General features: G+C 47.9%; 1 protein-coding gene and 1 pseudogene across 1 annotated transcript in view; one reads left to right on the forward strand and one right to left on the reverse strand.

Annotated features, from left to right (window-relative positions):
* The window catches only part of LOC144125497 (E3 SUMO-protein ligase RanBP2-like), a 149547-nt gene that overhangs the window by 28707 nt on the left and 105712 nt on the right, over positions 1–15128 (forward strand). The window contains exon 16 of the mRNA XM_077658938.1: positions 3665–3785. Coding sequence (XP_077515064.1) covers positions 3665–3785 — 121 coding nt within the window. The remainder of the gene's footprint in view (positions 1–3664; positions 3786–15128) is intronic.
* Positions 11650–13633, reverse strand: LOC144125498 (uncharacterized; annotated as a pseudogene).

The raw sequence follows: 15128 nt of genomic DNA on the forward strand, positions 1-15128 counted from the left end.
CGTTGAGACTCTGAAAATAAATAATATAGCCGTGAGTACATGCTGCGCCGCTCATAACTATTTATTAGTAATCGAAATGTGCGCGGCACATAGAGCCGACACTCACCCGCTGGATGTTCCGGCTTGACTTGACGCATCCTCGTCATCTGCGCTGAAATCTGACGTGTCCACGTCTTCTTCCGGCTCACTACTGCTGATGGCATCAGCAAAATCGGCTCCTGAAGCGCTCGATCGCCTAGAAACACAACGTCTTCTAGGAGCGGCCGCACGTGATGACGACGCCATGATCGAAGCGCTCCCCGTCAACCCAAAACTTTCCGCGGCTCAGGGAGAAGAGCCCAAAAGCAAAACATCGACAAAACAAGGCGGAAAACGTCGTTTGTTTCTCCCTTTCTAACCTAGATGGCGCTAGGCGTCCGTAAACCGCGCGAGCGCGCGAGAATTTGAACTCAAAATGCGTCGATCAAATTGATCGATTTGTATAGGCGCGGTAGCGAAAGAGTTAACTAGCCACCGCTTTTCATAAAACGTTTGTTTTTGCCGGTTTCTGTCGACACAATAGCTTCACATTGAAATGAACGTTTCCTTTATGCCTTTGTCAGCAAAGCGACGAAATGACCGCAAAGAAAACGTGCGCGCCACGTTGTCATTGGTTAGAAAAGCCATGTGATCAAAATGGCGCTCTGTGATTGGGTAGGCCTCGGGTTAGGCTTGTCTGCTCCAGAAGCGCGGCGCCATTTTGAGAGAGTGCCGCGCGGCGCGTGTGGATGAAGTATCACTCGTTTCATCGGTTCGGCGCCCAGAAACGAAGAAAATGCAAAAGGCACAAGGAGTCTGGACTATCGCAGCTTCTGCAGAGCGAAGGTCAAAGTGCAGATAGCGCGCTGCCAACTGCACCGCGAACAACCGTGAAGCGAGTCGCGGACCTGCGCCGTCAAGAACGACGCATCGCCAGTGCCGTCGCCGGCTCTGCTCCTGAGCAATAACGAAGAAAACGCAGTTCGAGTCGACGCTGCGGTTGACGCAGCCTCTACAGGCCGAAGGTCAAAGTGCGGTTGGCGCGTTGCCAACCGCGTCGTGAACAACCGCAAAGCGCGTTGCGAACCTGCGCCATGGACGACGGCACACCTCCAGTGCCGTCGCCGGCTCTGCTCCCGGGAAAAATGATGTGCAGCTCGAGTTACGCCAGCCGCGTATGCATCGATGCTGGAATTATGACCGATAGCGATGTGGTCGAAACTAGTGCCCGTGAACAAGTGATACTTCGTTTTGAATTGACGCTAGCAACAACGCGAAAGACGAGCATTTCATTGCGTCTGTTTCTGAGGCTCCACCAAGAAGCAAAAGTTGTCTGTGGGCATCATTAAAATGGCAAAAAGGCGGCAGAGAGATGAAATGCATCCTGATTATGCCTCTGGTGCATTCCTATGTGTTTGAAGTTGTTCCTGTCGCATAAAGATGGTTGGAAACGTTTTTTGTCGTTTTCCCAAAACACCAATTTTGTCACATTTGGGATAGTGCAGGGATGATATCTCTGGTTCTAGGTGGGCTAGCTTCATAATTCTTTTTTTGTTGGAAAGATGAACTCACAGAGAGCGAAATAAGACTAAATCAAGACCAGTTGCGAATCAGCATAATTTTAAAACAATACATTTCATCTGAGCCGCCATATTGAAATTTCTCGGGTTAAGTTCAATGTGCTGTAACTTCTGTTCAAATGGGCCTAAAACAACCATTTTTGTCTTAATGCACTCCATGGACATTCTAGATCATGTCTGTATGCTGAACTTCACTATGGCATTTACCTTTACAAAATTAAGTTACCTGAATGTTCCACACAAAGATTGCACAATATTTTGAGAACAACTTGTTTCACAGAAAAACGAAAAGCATATTTGAAATCAGCATATTGAAATACATAAACTGGGTAAGTTTCATGAATATCTATCAAGAAATAAGAAAAATAGTTCTAAGAGAGGTGTCCCCCCTTGAAAGCAGCGAAAAATAATGGGGCATAGCATAAAAGGAAACGACACGAACAGTGCACGGCCATTGCCACCGCGTAGTTGCTCGTGCGATTTCGGCGCTGATAGCTTTTGTGTGTTGGGAGTGGAGGCAGCTGAGAGCGCCGGCGACTCAAGGTGTGGAGTCAGTTTCCTGGGGCAACAGCGAGGCGAAGACCAAGAGAGGGAACATGCCTCTGCAATCGGTCTACGCAGGCCTACATGTCGGCGGCATGCATTGTCCTCTAGCTCGGCCGTAGCGCACCCGCCTCCCCCACCCTCTCCACCTCACTCATAGCGGCGCTGCGTGAGCCGCGACAGAGGTGGCGGTAGCTGATGCCGTAGTCGCGCCATCAACGCGATCTTGAAACGTTTCTCCATGTTTATGACTTAGTGATGCTGTTTTCTTGAAAATATTTTCAAGGTGATTTCACCTATATTTATTTCTTAATTTGGTTTCCGTTATGCGGTGTCCTTTCGACTTCTCACGAAAACTGCGTGCAACGAAAACCTGGATGTAACGAAAAATCTCGGGACTTCGTTATATCTAGGTTTAACTGTATCTGAGTTTACTGTACTGAGGTTCCACTGTGCTAGTGAACACTATTTAGAAAGGCCATGAAGTTTGACCATGTGAGCTGAAAAATACACGATTTTGAATTTTTTCATTATAAAAAGCATGGTGCAAATCGTATTAAAAGCAGATACTGTTTGTAAATTATTTGATATTTTGAATACAGTTAAACCTGGATGTAACGAATCTCCATATAGTGAATTCCTCAATATTACAATGTTTCTCAATTCCCAAAAACGCCGCCCCCTTTGAAGCATATGTATTTGAGGCCTCCTTATAACAAAGATGTCGTCAATCTTGACCTTGCTATAATGAACTCGCACTGCCGACTATGTGTTAGCTTGTGCCAAGTTGCGATATTTGGCAGGAAAGTTTTACGACTATAAAGGACGAACTGACTTGAGAGGAGCACCTATGATGGCAACAAGTGATCGCAGTTGACAAAATGTGTGGTGCTCCAGTGCCGTCTGTAAATCTCCTCTGCTCTCACTTTTGGAATGTCTTACCGCGTTGCACTAGAACAGGTCATGCACAAAGGCAGGAAAAAAATGATGCGGCATAGCAAAAAAGTTACTGGCAGTTTAGCATTGCTGACCACAGGCTGGTTTAATTGCTGTGATGAGTTGAAAGTATGTATCGCCATTTATATTGCAGTTTTTTCATGCCCGTGACCTCAACTGCATGTCACAACTATTGTTCGGTTCATGAAACGAAAACAGCATGAGAGATGAAATTCAGTTATAAATTATTTAGTGGTCGTAGGCAAATGCTTCATGGTGATGCATGTATTCCAATGTCTAACACATCATTTTAAAGAAGAAAACATGCAATAAAATTAGGTGTTAGTCCTTTGAGAACTATCCAAATTTTCTGCCTCTAATATCTAAAAACCAAGCTGCGCTCAAATTTCGCATTAGAGTGTTCTGTAATATTTGTCAATTTTTTTTTTCCTCTCAAAGAGCGCTGTCAGAAATTCTTGTTGGCTAGTACTCATCTTGTCGTAAAACTTTCAGACTGTACATGCCACCTGAGGTGCCTTTTTTTTGCTTTTGCTGGTTAAATGTGCTTTTCACTGCTTGTGCTGCAGGGACAAGGTGGCCGACTTCAGGCGCATATTGCAAAGGGGCCTTGAAGTGATCCGGGGAATCGGAAACCATGGCATGGACCTTGCCCTAGTTGCTCACTTGGCGCGGACATTTGCCAACAAGGTGGGTTATTGTGAGGCTCTCAAAACCGTGAAATTGTGGTAGTGCAAACTTGTAGAATAGAAGCCCTTTATAGTAAAGTAACTCTGACCAGCAAGAAACATTACTATATCTGTTGTTGGTGATGGCATGGCTCTGAGCATGCTCTCTGGTAAATAACTGGCTACTTATTAAACACAGCATGTTGATTTATAAAAGAAACACTCAAATACTCTTTAGCCTGCTCTTGAGTAATCTTTATTAAATGGAGCTGGTACAAAGGTCTATTCACAGGACAGGGGTAGTAGAGACAGGGAGACCACTTTTGAAGGTCTATTCCTGCCGGAATGTGCAAACTCCCAGAGGGAGAGCAGCGTGGGTCGTGCCCAAGCTCCTACCCTTATCATTTCTTTGTCATAATTTTGTTTATCGCATTTTATGTTATCAAGTTTTCGATTTCGATTTGAATCTTGCGGAGGCACCACATTTACACGAATACAACACGTCTACGACTATAACACGAGTTTGGTTCCATGTGAAAACCGGAGCTCAGCTTGAACACTGCATCATCTTTCGCAGCTGCAGTGTCATTTAAGAGGCAATTGTTAAGAAACGCGTGCGACGCAGTCAAGTGTAACAAAAACAGCCCACACATCGCAACTTCTCCATGCCTCGTGCTGCCATGCTGTGAGCATTTGCCAATTTCTTACCTTTTCTGCACCTCACTGCAATTTGATTGGCTTTAGCTTCTCGGCGACCTGCGCATCCTTTCTACATTTGTAGTCAGCGTTATTTTTTTTCCTGTGCGCGCCGCGTGCTTTGCCTCTTGGCACCAAGGACTTCAAAATATTGGCTTCTACTCGTAGCTCTCGAGCCTGGTGGTGAAGTCATCTCAAAGGGCACTGTTTTCTCGTTTTAGGTATCAACTTACCTCCAAATATTGCCCTCACACATGTTGCAATGTCATCATTGCGCGAGAGGTACGTTGCCACAGCCAGACGATCTTTAGTATAGCCATTTCTTTGAAGGAACTCTTAACTACATACTGGGTTTGTATAAAAAGTATCTGGAAAAGCTTAGGAAAGATAGATTTATTACTGGTATTGGTACAATGCTTCAAATGTCTTCGAAGTCGAAGCGTTGACATGCTTTTGCCAGCGGCTTTTCCACGATTCGAAAGCACACTGATAGGCAGATGCCAGAAGGTCCTTAAGGGTGCTCATGCAAACTTCTTTTACGGCACTTAGGGTCCCAGGATGGTGTCCTTTGAGGAGGACTTCACTTTTGGGAATAGGAAATCGTCTGCTGGTGCCAAGTCGGCACTTTAAGGGGGTTGGGGAATCGTCGCTATGCTGTTTATCGTCGGGTAGTTGCTGACTTTGGTACAGGTGTGGCTGGTTGCATTGCAATGATGCAATTTCCAATTTCCATGTCCGGCAATGGCTGGCCTCTCACGGTTGACCCTTCTCTTCGGTCTTCTTAGCACTTCTAGGTAAAAAGCACCATTCATTGTCTCTCCGTCAGGTGCAAATTCGTAGTGGACCACCCCTTTTGCGTCAAAGAAAATGATTAGCATGGCTTTCACTCTGGATTTGCTCATTCGAGTCTCTTTTGGACGAGGTGATGCCGGACTGTGCCATTTGCAACTTTGCTGCTTTGTTTCCGGGTGGAATTTGAATATCCAAGCTTCGTCTCTCATGATAATGTTGTCCAAAAAGCCAAGGTCTTCTTCAATGCATTGCAGAAGGTCTTTGCAAGCAGACACTTGCCTGTGGTTTTGCTCTCCATCAAGATCTTCGAGACGAGTTTAGCGCAGATCTTTCGCATCGCCAAATTTTTAGTGATAAATGCTGTGCACTATACCGCAGCGGTGGCGAAGTACTTGAGCATCCGCCTCGCATGCGGGAGGAGGTGCGGGGTTCGATCCCCGGCGCCGCTGGGTACCCACCGGTGATACAGTGGGTACAAGCTTTCCCCTGATCTGGTGCTCGGCTTATTTACGGTGAAATGCTTGGGAAATGGGTCTTCGACCCCACCTTCAGAATTTGAAAATACCTTGTACCATGACGCTCTTTGGCCATAGATGCCCTTGCGCCATAAAAAATCCACCACCACCATCATCATCATCATCAAATGCTGTGCACTGTCATCTTATCAATGCCAATATCATCTGGGACCATTTGCACACTTAAGGGGGGACACGGGTCTTTGGGACCAAAAAATGACCAAAAAGTCGAATTTTCGAAAATGGCATTTTCGGAATCTACAACTATTAATCTCCAGTTTCACAAATTTTTGTCTCCCAGAAATCAGTATTTTTGCCGTATTACGAAATGTAAATCACCGCGTCACCCGATTTTGTGCATGAGCAGACGATAAAAACGGTGCATTTTCTACTCCGCGGAACGCTCGTCTCAGCGCGCCGATCGCAGCCATCTTGGTCTCGTTTGAAAGAAGACTCTCTACGCTTCAATTTCCCGCCGCTTGTGCTTGCATGCCCTGAATGGCAGCGGAGAAAAAGAAGCACAAACAACAAAAAAAGCGCGAGGTCCGATTCGCTGATATGAGCACGTGACTGAAACGAGCCCACCCATTGGCGGATTCTCGCATGCTTCGTCTGCTAGGCTTGCTGGTGGTCGCTGGCAGACGCGTCCCCGGCGCCATTTTGTTGAAAGAAGCGAGACCGACGCACAACGATGTCGCCGATTAAATTCCACTCGCGGCACAAGTTCGGTCAGAGGAAAAGAAATAAGCGAGTCAACAACCTTCCTTCACGTCCTGCATCATCGGAAAGCACCGATAATGCGCAAGAGCCAGCGGCCGGTGAAGCGGCGTCAGCGGACGTCGAAGTAAGCCTAACGAGCTCGGCGACAGCTACGCACAGCGGCCGCATACGCTGCGACACCAGGATGCTACAGCGTTCGGAATTGCTCGAAATCGAAGCGAAAGCTAAAGAAAAGCTACAAGCTCTCGATTCGACTTCAGCAACGCAGAGGAAACAGGATTTCATCGGCAACTGCGACGATCGCCCGCTTCGAGACGCCAACGGCAGTGTACACGATACTGCGTTCACTGTTGTGAATCTGGAATCTTTCACCGAACTGCTGAGTGCCGTCAAGTGCAAGGTGTGTGGCGGAAACGTGGTCGTTTCTAAAGGTGATCGTGAATACGGTTTAGCCGTGAGGCTCGCTCTCTTGTGCGTGAACTGCGGCGAGATTTCATCTGCGTGGAGTTCGCCGCGCGCTCAAGGGAGCCAAAAAATAAGTCCATTTACTGTTAATATTCTTGCTGCACGGGCAATGCAAAGTACGGGAAATCGGCAAACCACACTGAACGATGTCTTTGCAGTAATGAATATCTCCCATAGAGGGCTTCACAGTAAAACCTGGCAAGGTTACATGAAAAACAAGCTGACGCCCGCGACAACACGCGCAGCCGAAAAAGTGATGATGGACAGCGCCCGTTCCGTTCGCGAGCTGTACACAGAGTTGCACTTGGACAACCCTGGAAATATCGCTGTTTCGTTCGACGGTTCGTGGATGACCCGGGGTCATTCATCGCACATCGGTGTGGCCGCAGTGATTGAGCTGTTCACTGGACTTGTACTAGACTATGTTGTGTTCAGCAACTTCTGTGCGGGGTGCAAGCGCGGGCCTACGGAAAGTGACCCATCGTATGAGGCATGGAAGAGCAGCCACAGGTGTCAGAAAAACACGGAAAAAAAATCTGGCGAGATGGAAGTGCAGGCTGCACTTGTCATGTTTCAAAGGTCATTAGAGAAACATGGCCTTCGATACACGACAGTTTTGTGTGATGGAGATAGCCGCACATTTCTGGCACTGCAGGAGGCCTATGTGTATGGTTTTATAAAAGTGCAGAAAGAGGACTGCACAAACCATGTGCAAAAGCGCATGGGCACGGCCCTGCGCAATGTGATTGCTAAGCACAAAGGCGAGGGAACAGAGAGCCTCAGTGGCAAAGGCAAGCTCACGGGCGACCTTGTGAACAAGTTGACTGCATACTACAGCTGGGCTCTGAAGTCTCACACCGGAGATGTCGAAGCAATGCAGCAGGCAGTGATGGCCACGTATCACCACGTTACATCAAATGATAATGTGTCAAATCACAGCCTGTGCCCAATGGGCCCAAGCTCATGGTGCCGCCAAAATGCTGCCGCAGCAAAGGGAGAGCCCACTCCGAAGCACAGATATAGCTTGCCATTGCATGTGTGCAAGGCACTATTGCCAATATATCAGCGCTTGGCAGACCGAAAGCTGCTGGAGCGTTGCCAGCGAGGAAAAACTCAAAGCAGCAACGAGAGTTTGCACTCGCTGATATGGTCACTGGCACCAAAGGAGCGCCATGCATCATTATTTGCAGTTCAAGCCGCTGTTGCAGAGGCTGTTGTCCGTTTCAATGCAGGCAGTCTTCAAGCTAGTTATTACCCAAGTTACATCACATTAATTAGTCATTAATTAGAACCTCACTACAATGAAAATGGCTTGGCAAAAATTAATTTTTTAAACATGGCTACATAGCCTAATGAATAGAGAATGCAATGTTCAAGGCAGTTTTTCCATTTTATCCATGTGTGTAATTTAATGAGACTTTGAACATCAACGTTCAAAATGTGCTTGTCAAGCATTCAAAAGTTTGCAAAATCATTAATTTTTGAAGCCTGATAGGGGAATTCTGTCTTGAACATTGCAACCCCTGCACCTTAAGCTTCCTTTAGCAAAAAAAATTACATCTCTATCTGCTCCAGATGCAGAGATATCATTGTCCCAAAACAGCCGGGTGGCAAGAATTTGCAAATTGAGAAAAATGAGAAAAACCAAAATGGGCCACAATTTATTGAATATTCATGATGATATCTGCATATTTATATTTCCTGGGGGCTAATAAGCACCAGGCATGTAGTCTGACTGCTGCTTGTGGGTAGAGTGCCGCTTTTGCAGTGCCCGTTGCACACTTGCAGAAGAGGCCCGTTTGCGCATAGACTCGGTTGTTCGTCGCCTATCCTTCTCAGCCATCCTCTTCCTGTTACTTAGGCCAAGGTTAATGTCCAGCTCGCTGAGTATTTGGGAAGACGCTTGAAGACTGCCTGCATTGAAACGGACAACAGCCTCTGCAACAGCGGCTTGAACCGCAAATAATGATGCATGGCGCTCCTTTGGTGCCAGTGACCATATTAGCGAGTGCAAACTCTCGTTGCTGTTTTGAGTTTTTCCTCGCTGGCAACGCTCCAGCAGCTTTCGGTCTGCCAAGCGCTGATATATTGGCAATAGTGCCTTGCACACATGCAATGGCAAGCTATATCTGTGCTTCGGAGTGGGCTCTCCCTTTGCTGCGGCAGCATTTTGGCGGCACCATGAGCTTGGGCCCATTGGGCACAGGCTGTGATTTGACACATTATCATTTGATGTAACGTGGTGATACGTGGCCATCACTGCCTGCTGCATTGCTTCGACATCTCCGGTGTGAGACTTCAGAGCCCAGCTGTAGTATGCAGTCAACTTGTTCACAAGGTCGCCCGTGAGCTTGCCTTTGCCACTGAGGCTCTCTGTTCCCTCGCCTTTGTGCTTAGCAATCACATTGCGCAGGGCCGTGCCCATGCGCTTTTGCACATGGCTTGTGCAGTCCTCTTTCTGCACTTTTATAAAACCATACACATCAGCCTCCTGCAGTGCCAGAAATGTGCGGCTATCTCCATCACACAAAACTGTCGTGTATCGAAGGCCATGTTTCTCTAATGACCTTTGAAACATGACAAGTGCAGCCTGCACTTCCATCTCGCCAGATTTTTTTTCCGTGTTTTTCTGACACCTGTGGCTGCTCTTCCATGCCTCATACGATGGGTCACTTTCCGTAGGCCCGCGCTTGCACCCCGCACAGAAGTTGCTGAACACAACATAGTCTAGTACAAGTCCAGTGAACAGCTCAATCACTGCGGCCACACCGATGTGCGATGAATGACCCCGGGTCATCCACGAACCGTCGAACGAGACAGCGATATTTCCAGGGTTGTCCAAGTGCAACTCTGTGTAGAGCTCGCAAACGGAACGGGCGCTGTCCATCATCACTTTTTCGGCTGCGCGTGTTGTCGCGGGCGTCAGCTTGTTTTTCATGTAACCTTGCCAGGTTTTACTGTGAAGCCCTCTATGGGAGATATTCATTACTGCAAAGACATCGTTCAGTGCGGTTTGCCGATTTCCCGTACTTTGCATTGCCCGTGCAGCAAGAATATTAACAGTAAATGGACTTATTTTTTGGCTCCCTTGAGCGCGCGGCGAACTCCACGCAGATGAAATCTCGCCGCAGTTCACGCACAAGAGAGCGAGCCTCACGGCTAAACCGTATTCACGATCACCTTTAGAAACGTCCACGTTTCCGCCACACACCTTGCACTTGACGGCACTCAGCAGTTCGGTGAAAGATTCCAGATTCACAACAGTGAACGCAGTATCGTGTACACTGCCGTTGGCGTCTCGAAGCGGGCGATCGTCGCAGTTGCCGATGAAATCCTGTTTCCTCTGCGTTGCTGAAGTCGAATCGAGAGCTTGTAGCTTTTCTTTAGCTTTCGCTTCAATTTCGAGCAATTCCGAACGCTGTAGCATCCTGGTGTCGCAGCGTATGCGGCCGCTGTGCGTAGCTGTCGCCGAGCTCGTTAGGCTTACTTCGACGTCCGCTGACGCCGCTTCACCGGCCGCTGGCTCTTGCGCATTATCGGTGCTTTCCGATGATGCAGGACGTGAAGGAAGGTTGTTGACTCGCTTATTTCTTTTCCTCTGACCGAACTTGTGCCGCGAGTGGAATTTAATCGGCGACATCGTTGTGCGTCGGTCTCGCTTCTTTCAACAAAATGGCGCCGGGGACGCGTCTGCCAGCGACCAGCAGCAAGCCTAGCAGACGAAGCATGCGAGAATCCGCCAATGGGAGGGCTCGTTTCAGTCACGTGCTCATATCAGCGAATCGGACGTCGCGCTTTCTTTGTTGTTTGTGCTTCTTTTTCTCCGCGGCCATTCAGGGCATGCAAGCACAAGCGGCGGGAAATTGAAGCGTAGAGAGTCTTCTTTCAAACGAGACCAAGATGGCTGCGATCGGCGCGCTGAGACGAGCGTTCCAGGGAGTAGAAAATGCACCGTTTTTATCGTCTGCTCATGCACAAAATCAGGTGACGCGGTGATTTACATTTCGTAATACGGCAAAAATATTGATTTCTGGGAGACAAAAATTTGTGAAACTGGAGATTAATAGTTGTAGATTCCGAAAATGCCATTTTCAAAAATTCGACTTTTTGGTCATTTTTTGGTCCCAAAGACCCGTGTCCCCCCTTATGGGGGGAGGCTACCCTTGAACACCAACTTTTTTGTTTCTTGATATATCTGAATGAAATTTTCAGGGTAGGCTCACAGCATAACCATTTGAAGAACTACCAAGTTTCATGGAGCTGTGGGCACCGGTTCTCATGTTACAGGAGTATATCAATGTGGTTCACATAGGTCGCTTATTCCAGGCCTGGAGAATTTGAAAATAGTGTTGGCACTGTGAAATTCATTGTGGTCATTCCTGGATAGGTGCCCCAGGGCAAGACAGAGCCCTTTTTCTAAATTTCCTTGCTCGAAAAGTTAAGCACAGCACTGAATTTAGTGTTGCCAATTAGACCTTCATTAGGCAAATTTTAATTGCTTATGACAAATTTCAGATACAATAACTTGAAAAAGCGGGCGTGTCTTGCCCTCAGAAATTTATTCAGGTACGGAATAAAAAAAAACCCATGGAAATCCGATAAGCAGTTCCCGAGCAGCAGCCAGAATGAGCAGCCACGCCAGGCAAAAAGTCATTTCTAAACATGGCCCTCAAGAAAGTTTCAAACCTATTCCTAGGTCTAAAATGACCCTGCAGAATAGCTGGTGGTGTCCCTGCGCACTTTTTTCCTTTGCCGCCTCTCATTCTTCACCCGATTCCTTTTCTCGGCCTTGTCCATGCGCAGGGAATCTTTTTCTGCAGCTCACTGGATGGCTAGGTGGCCAGGTGTGAGCCCCACTGACACAGAGATTTCTTTGGTGGCCCTTTGACAACCAGCATTATATCTCAGCACTGCTTCATGCAGTGCTGTCTGCACAGCAATCTAAGACGCGTGCTGCTCCTTTGGCATCAGGGACCATAGGACAGAGTGGAAAGATTCGGACGCATTTAGCGTCTTTGCACCCAGGCAGCGTTGCAGAAAAGAAGCCTGAGAGAGGCGCTGGTAAACAGGCAGCATAGCCTCAGCGACGTAGCCTGGAAGGCTGTACTTGTGCTTTGGCTGTGGTGAATCACTTGCCTCTGCAACCTTATGACGGCACCACGAGTTGGCACCCTCTGGGCAGAAGTCATGGCGAGGCTCCTCTTCAGTTGATGTGACATGGTAGTACGATGCCATCACTGCACGCTGCATTGCAGCCACATCGTTGGAGTTGTTTCTCAGGGCCCAGCCATAATAGTCTGTCAGTTTATCAATGAGAGCCTTTGTCAGCCTGCCCTTCCCTCCCAGTGACTTTTCACTTTTTTGCACAAGGTTCCGCAGTGCCGTGCCCATCCTCTTTTGGACGTGGTTGAGGCACTCTTCTTTAACAATGGGGACTAGTCCGTAGACATTCTCTTCCACAAGGGCTGAGAAGGTGGCGCTGTCTCCATCAGATACAAGCGTTGTGTAACGCAGGATGTGCTTTGAGACTGAACGGTTGAAAAGAATCAAAGCTGCTTCTACTTCCATCCTGCCGGATTTAGCATCAGTGTTTTTCTGGAAAACATGACGCTTATGCCAGCTTGAGTAATCTGCATCTCCAGGTTTTGGTCCTACTTGACAACCAAGGCACTGGTTAGACAAAACCACAGCATCCATGATGAGGCCTGTATGGTACTCAATCACCGCCCCAACTCCAATGTGGGATGTGTGGCCACGCTTATGCCAAGTTCCATCATATGCTAAAGTGATGTCTCTGCAAAAGCTTGTGTCCATCTCCTTGTAGACCTCCTTCACTGCAGCACCTGATTCGGCGTAGAACTTGTCCATGCACTGGATCTCTCTGTCCCTGAATGTCTTCTTCAGGTGCTTCTAGAATGTGCTACGATGAAGCCCTCTGTGAGATGCATTCATCGTTGCCCAGAAGTCGTTGAGAGCTGTCTGGCCCTTGCCAATCTGCTTCATTGCCATAACGGCTCGTATGTTCACTTCAAAGGCCATTGCTTCATTCTGGCGTTGGGAGTTCCACGAGCTTGCAACCATCCCACAATGTGGGCACATCAGTTCAAGCTTTGTTGCCAGTCCAAGCTGGGTGCCTTCTTGAACGGTCAACCAGGGCGCAAGGCAATGCTTGCACAAGGTGCTAGAGAGCAGGTCGCTTAGGGTATCCATTTGCACAAGGCAAAATTTCACACCTTCACTTGTAGCGGTGGCAGATCTGGGATCGGGCGTCATTGCTTCAAACTTCCGTTGTGACGCTGGCATGGCGCCGAGTCTTCCTTGAACAGCACGTTGTGCATCAGCCGCCTCGATCTCCTCGCGCGTCAGGAAATGCGTTTCCAAGTGAACGGCGCGTGACGCGTTGTCACGCTTCGGGGTAGATTCCAGACCGGAGCTGGAGGCCGCAATCGCCGAGGTTGAAGAGTTCGGTACACAAGGCGTGCCCGAAGCAACACTTTCTTGCTGCTGGTACATCGCTGAAAGCGGTGACGCAATCACTGTCTGGTAGCGATGTAGCAGAAGCTATGCGGCTGGAAGCATCGACACAGTGGCTGTTGGTGGCATGCTTCGCCGCACGAACCAACTTCATAGCACGCTTCCGCGCACCGAACGCGTGTAGCGTCTTTCGCTGTGTTGGACGCATCGTGACTGAACGCGCAACAGTCTGCAGGAAACTGTTCGGACGGCACGGCGAGGTATCGTAAAGACGGTGACAACAGCGACCACAAACCTGGCGAAACATGAAGAGAGCGCACAAACCACAAAGACCGCCAACAACGAGAAAAGGAAAGAGCCATGGCGGCCAGTGCAGACGATGCGCCGGCCGCCGCCGAAAGGTTACCGCCTCGTCAGCGCATGCAGCAGCCAATAGTGGCCGCGCGATCCCCTGCGTTCTCGAGGAGCGCGCCCTTCGCCCAATCGCAGCCTCGCATTTCAAACGCGGGAAGCTCGAAAGGCGCTTTGAGGGCCACAATAACGAGCGAGCCACGCTTCCACCATGCTGCCGCCGCAGTCGTCGGAGGAGGCAAAAAAAAGAGCGAGAATTCATGAACAAAACAAGACCAAGATAACGGCGCTTGGTTCGTTGGGTGAGAAACGGCATGTGCTCGAAGTTGGGGTATTTTCGGCGCTTTCTCGCAGCTCAGCGGCTGCCGCGGCTTGTTCGATATTTAATTTGAAGTACTTTCACGACGAATTAGGCGTTGATATTTGCAGAACAGGTAGTTTATGACACAAACTGTCAGAATATTCTTTTTTCCAAAAATCGACTTTTTCACGATTTTTCGGTTTTCAAGGGCCGCGTCCCCCCATCACTACCCTAAAGAGTGAAATTTTGAACCTCTTGCTTGATTTAATTGAAACTTGCAGGGCTGGTTTATATCACTGCTTGTACCATATGTGCCGAATTTCATTACTCTGGAATAAGTATGAAGCAAGTTATGCAACCTCTATGACAAGGATGACTGTGCTTGTTTAGGAAAAATATTGTTTGGAAAATAAGTGTTATCTTACAAATTTTTTCTGTTACGTGGCTTTAGGAATTTTCAGAGTACACAACTAAAATTATTTCGCTTAGTTTTGCTATATTTCAAAAGAATGCTGCCGTATAATGAATGACATTGCTTTTTCATCTCCGCCACTTCTTTCAAACTAGTTTTTTTTTGGCATAAAAGAAGGAAAAAATAGGCAAATTGAGCGCACTGTTGTGTTCCTCACAAAAATTTCAGAAAGCCTGCTACAATATTGATATTATCAAGTGATACTGGAACGATAGTTTTACTAAGATGACAGTTTACTAAAAAAAATCAGGAACTGAGAAAAATGCGGATTCAAAGGTAGAAAATCACTCCACTCTATTTCCAGAACTCCAATGTTCAGGAAAACCTTCCCAGCAGCATATGTAGGACCCTCTTCAACTCTGTGCTGCCCAGCAGCAGTGGCTTCAAGTTTGCGCTTTTTTCTGGCCGCCTTTGAGCTCTGAAGTGCTCTTGCTTGCACCCGCACCACACACAGTTTGGTGTTTTCCTCGATGACCTTGGTAATGTGTGTGATACAGGAAATGTCCAACTTGTCTAAGACTCTTTTGAGCCCCTTTGGTCCTTCATTGAAGTGTAGAACAGCTAGTGCTGCAGCGGTCT

This window comes from Amblyomma americanum, chromosome 3 (assembly GCF_052857255.1).
Source record: "Amblyomma americanum isolate KBUSLIRL-KWMA chromosome 3, ASM5285725v1, whole genome shotgun sequence".
Lineage (NCBI taxonomy): Eukaryota > Metazoa > Arthropoda > Arachnida > Ixodida > Ixodidae > Amblyomma > Amblyomma americanum.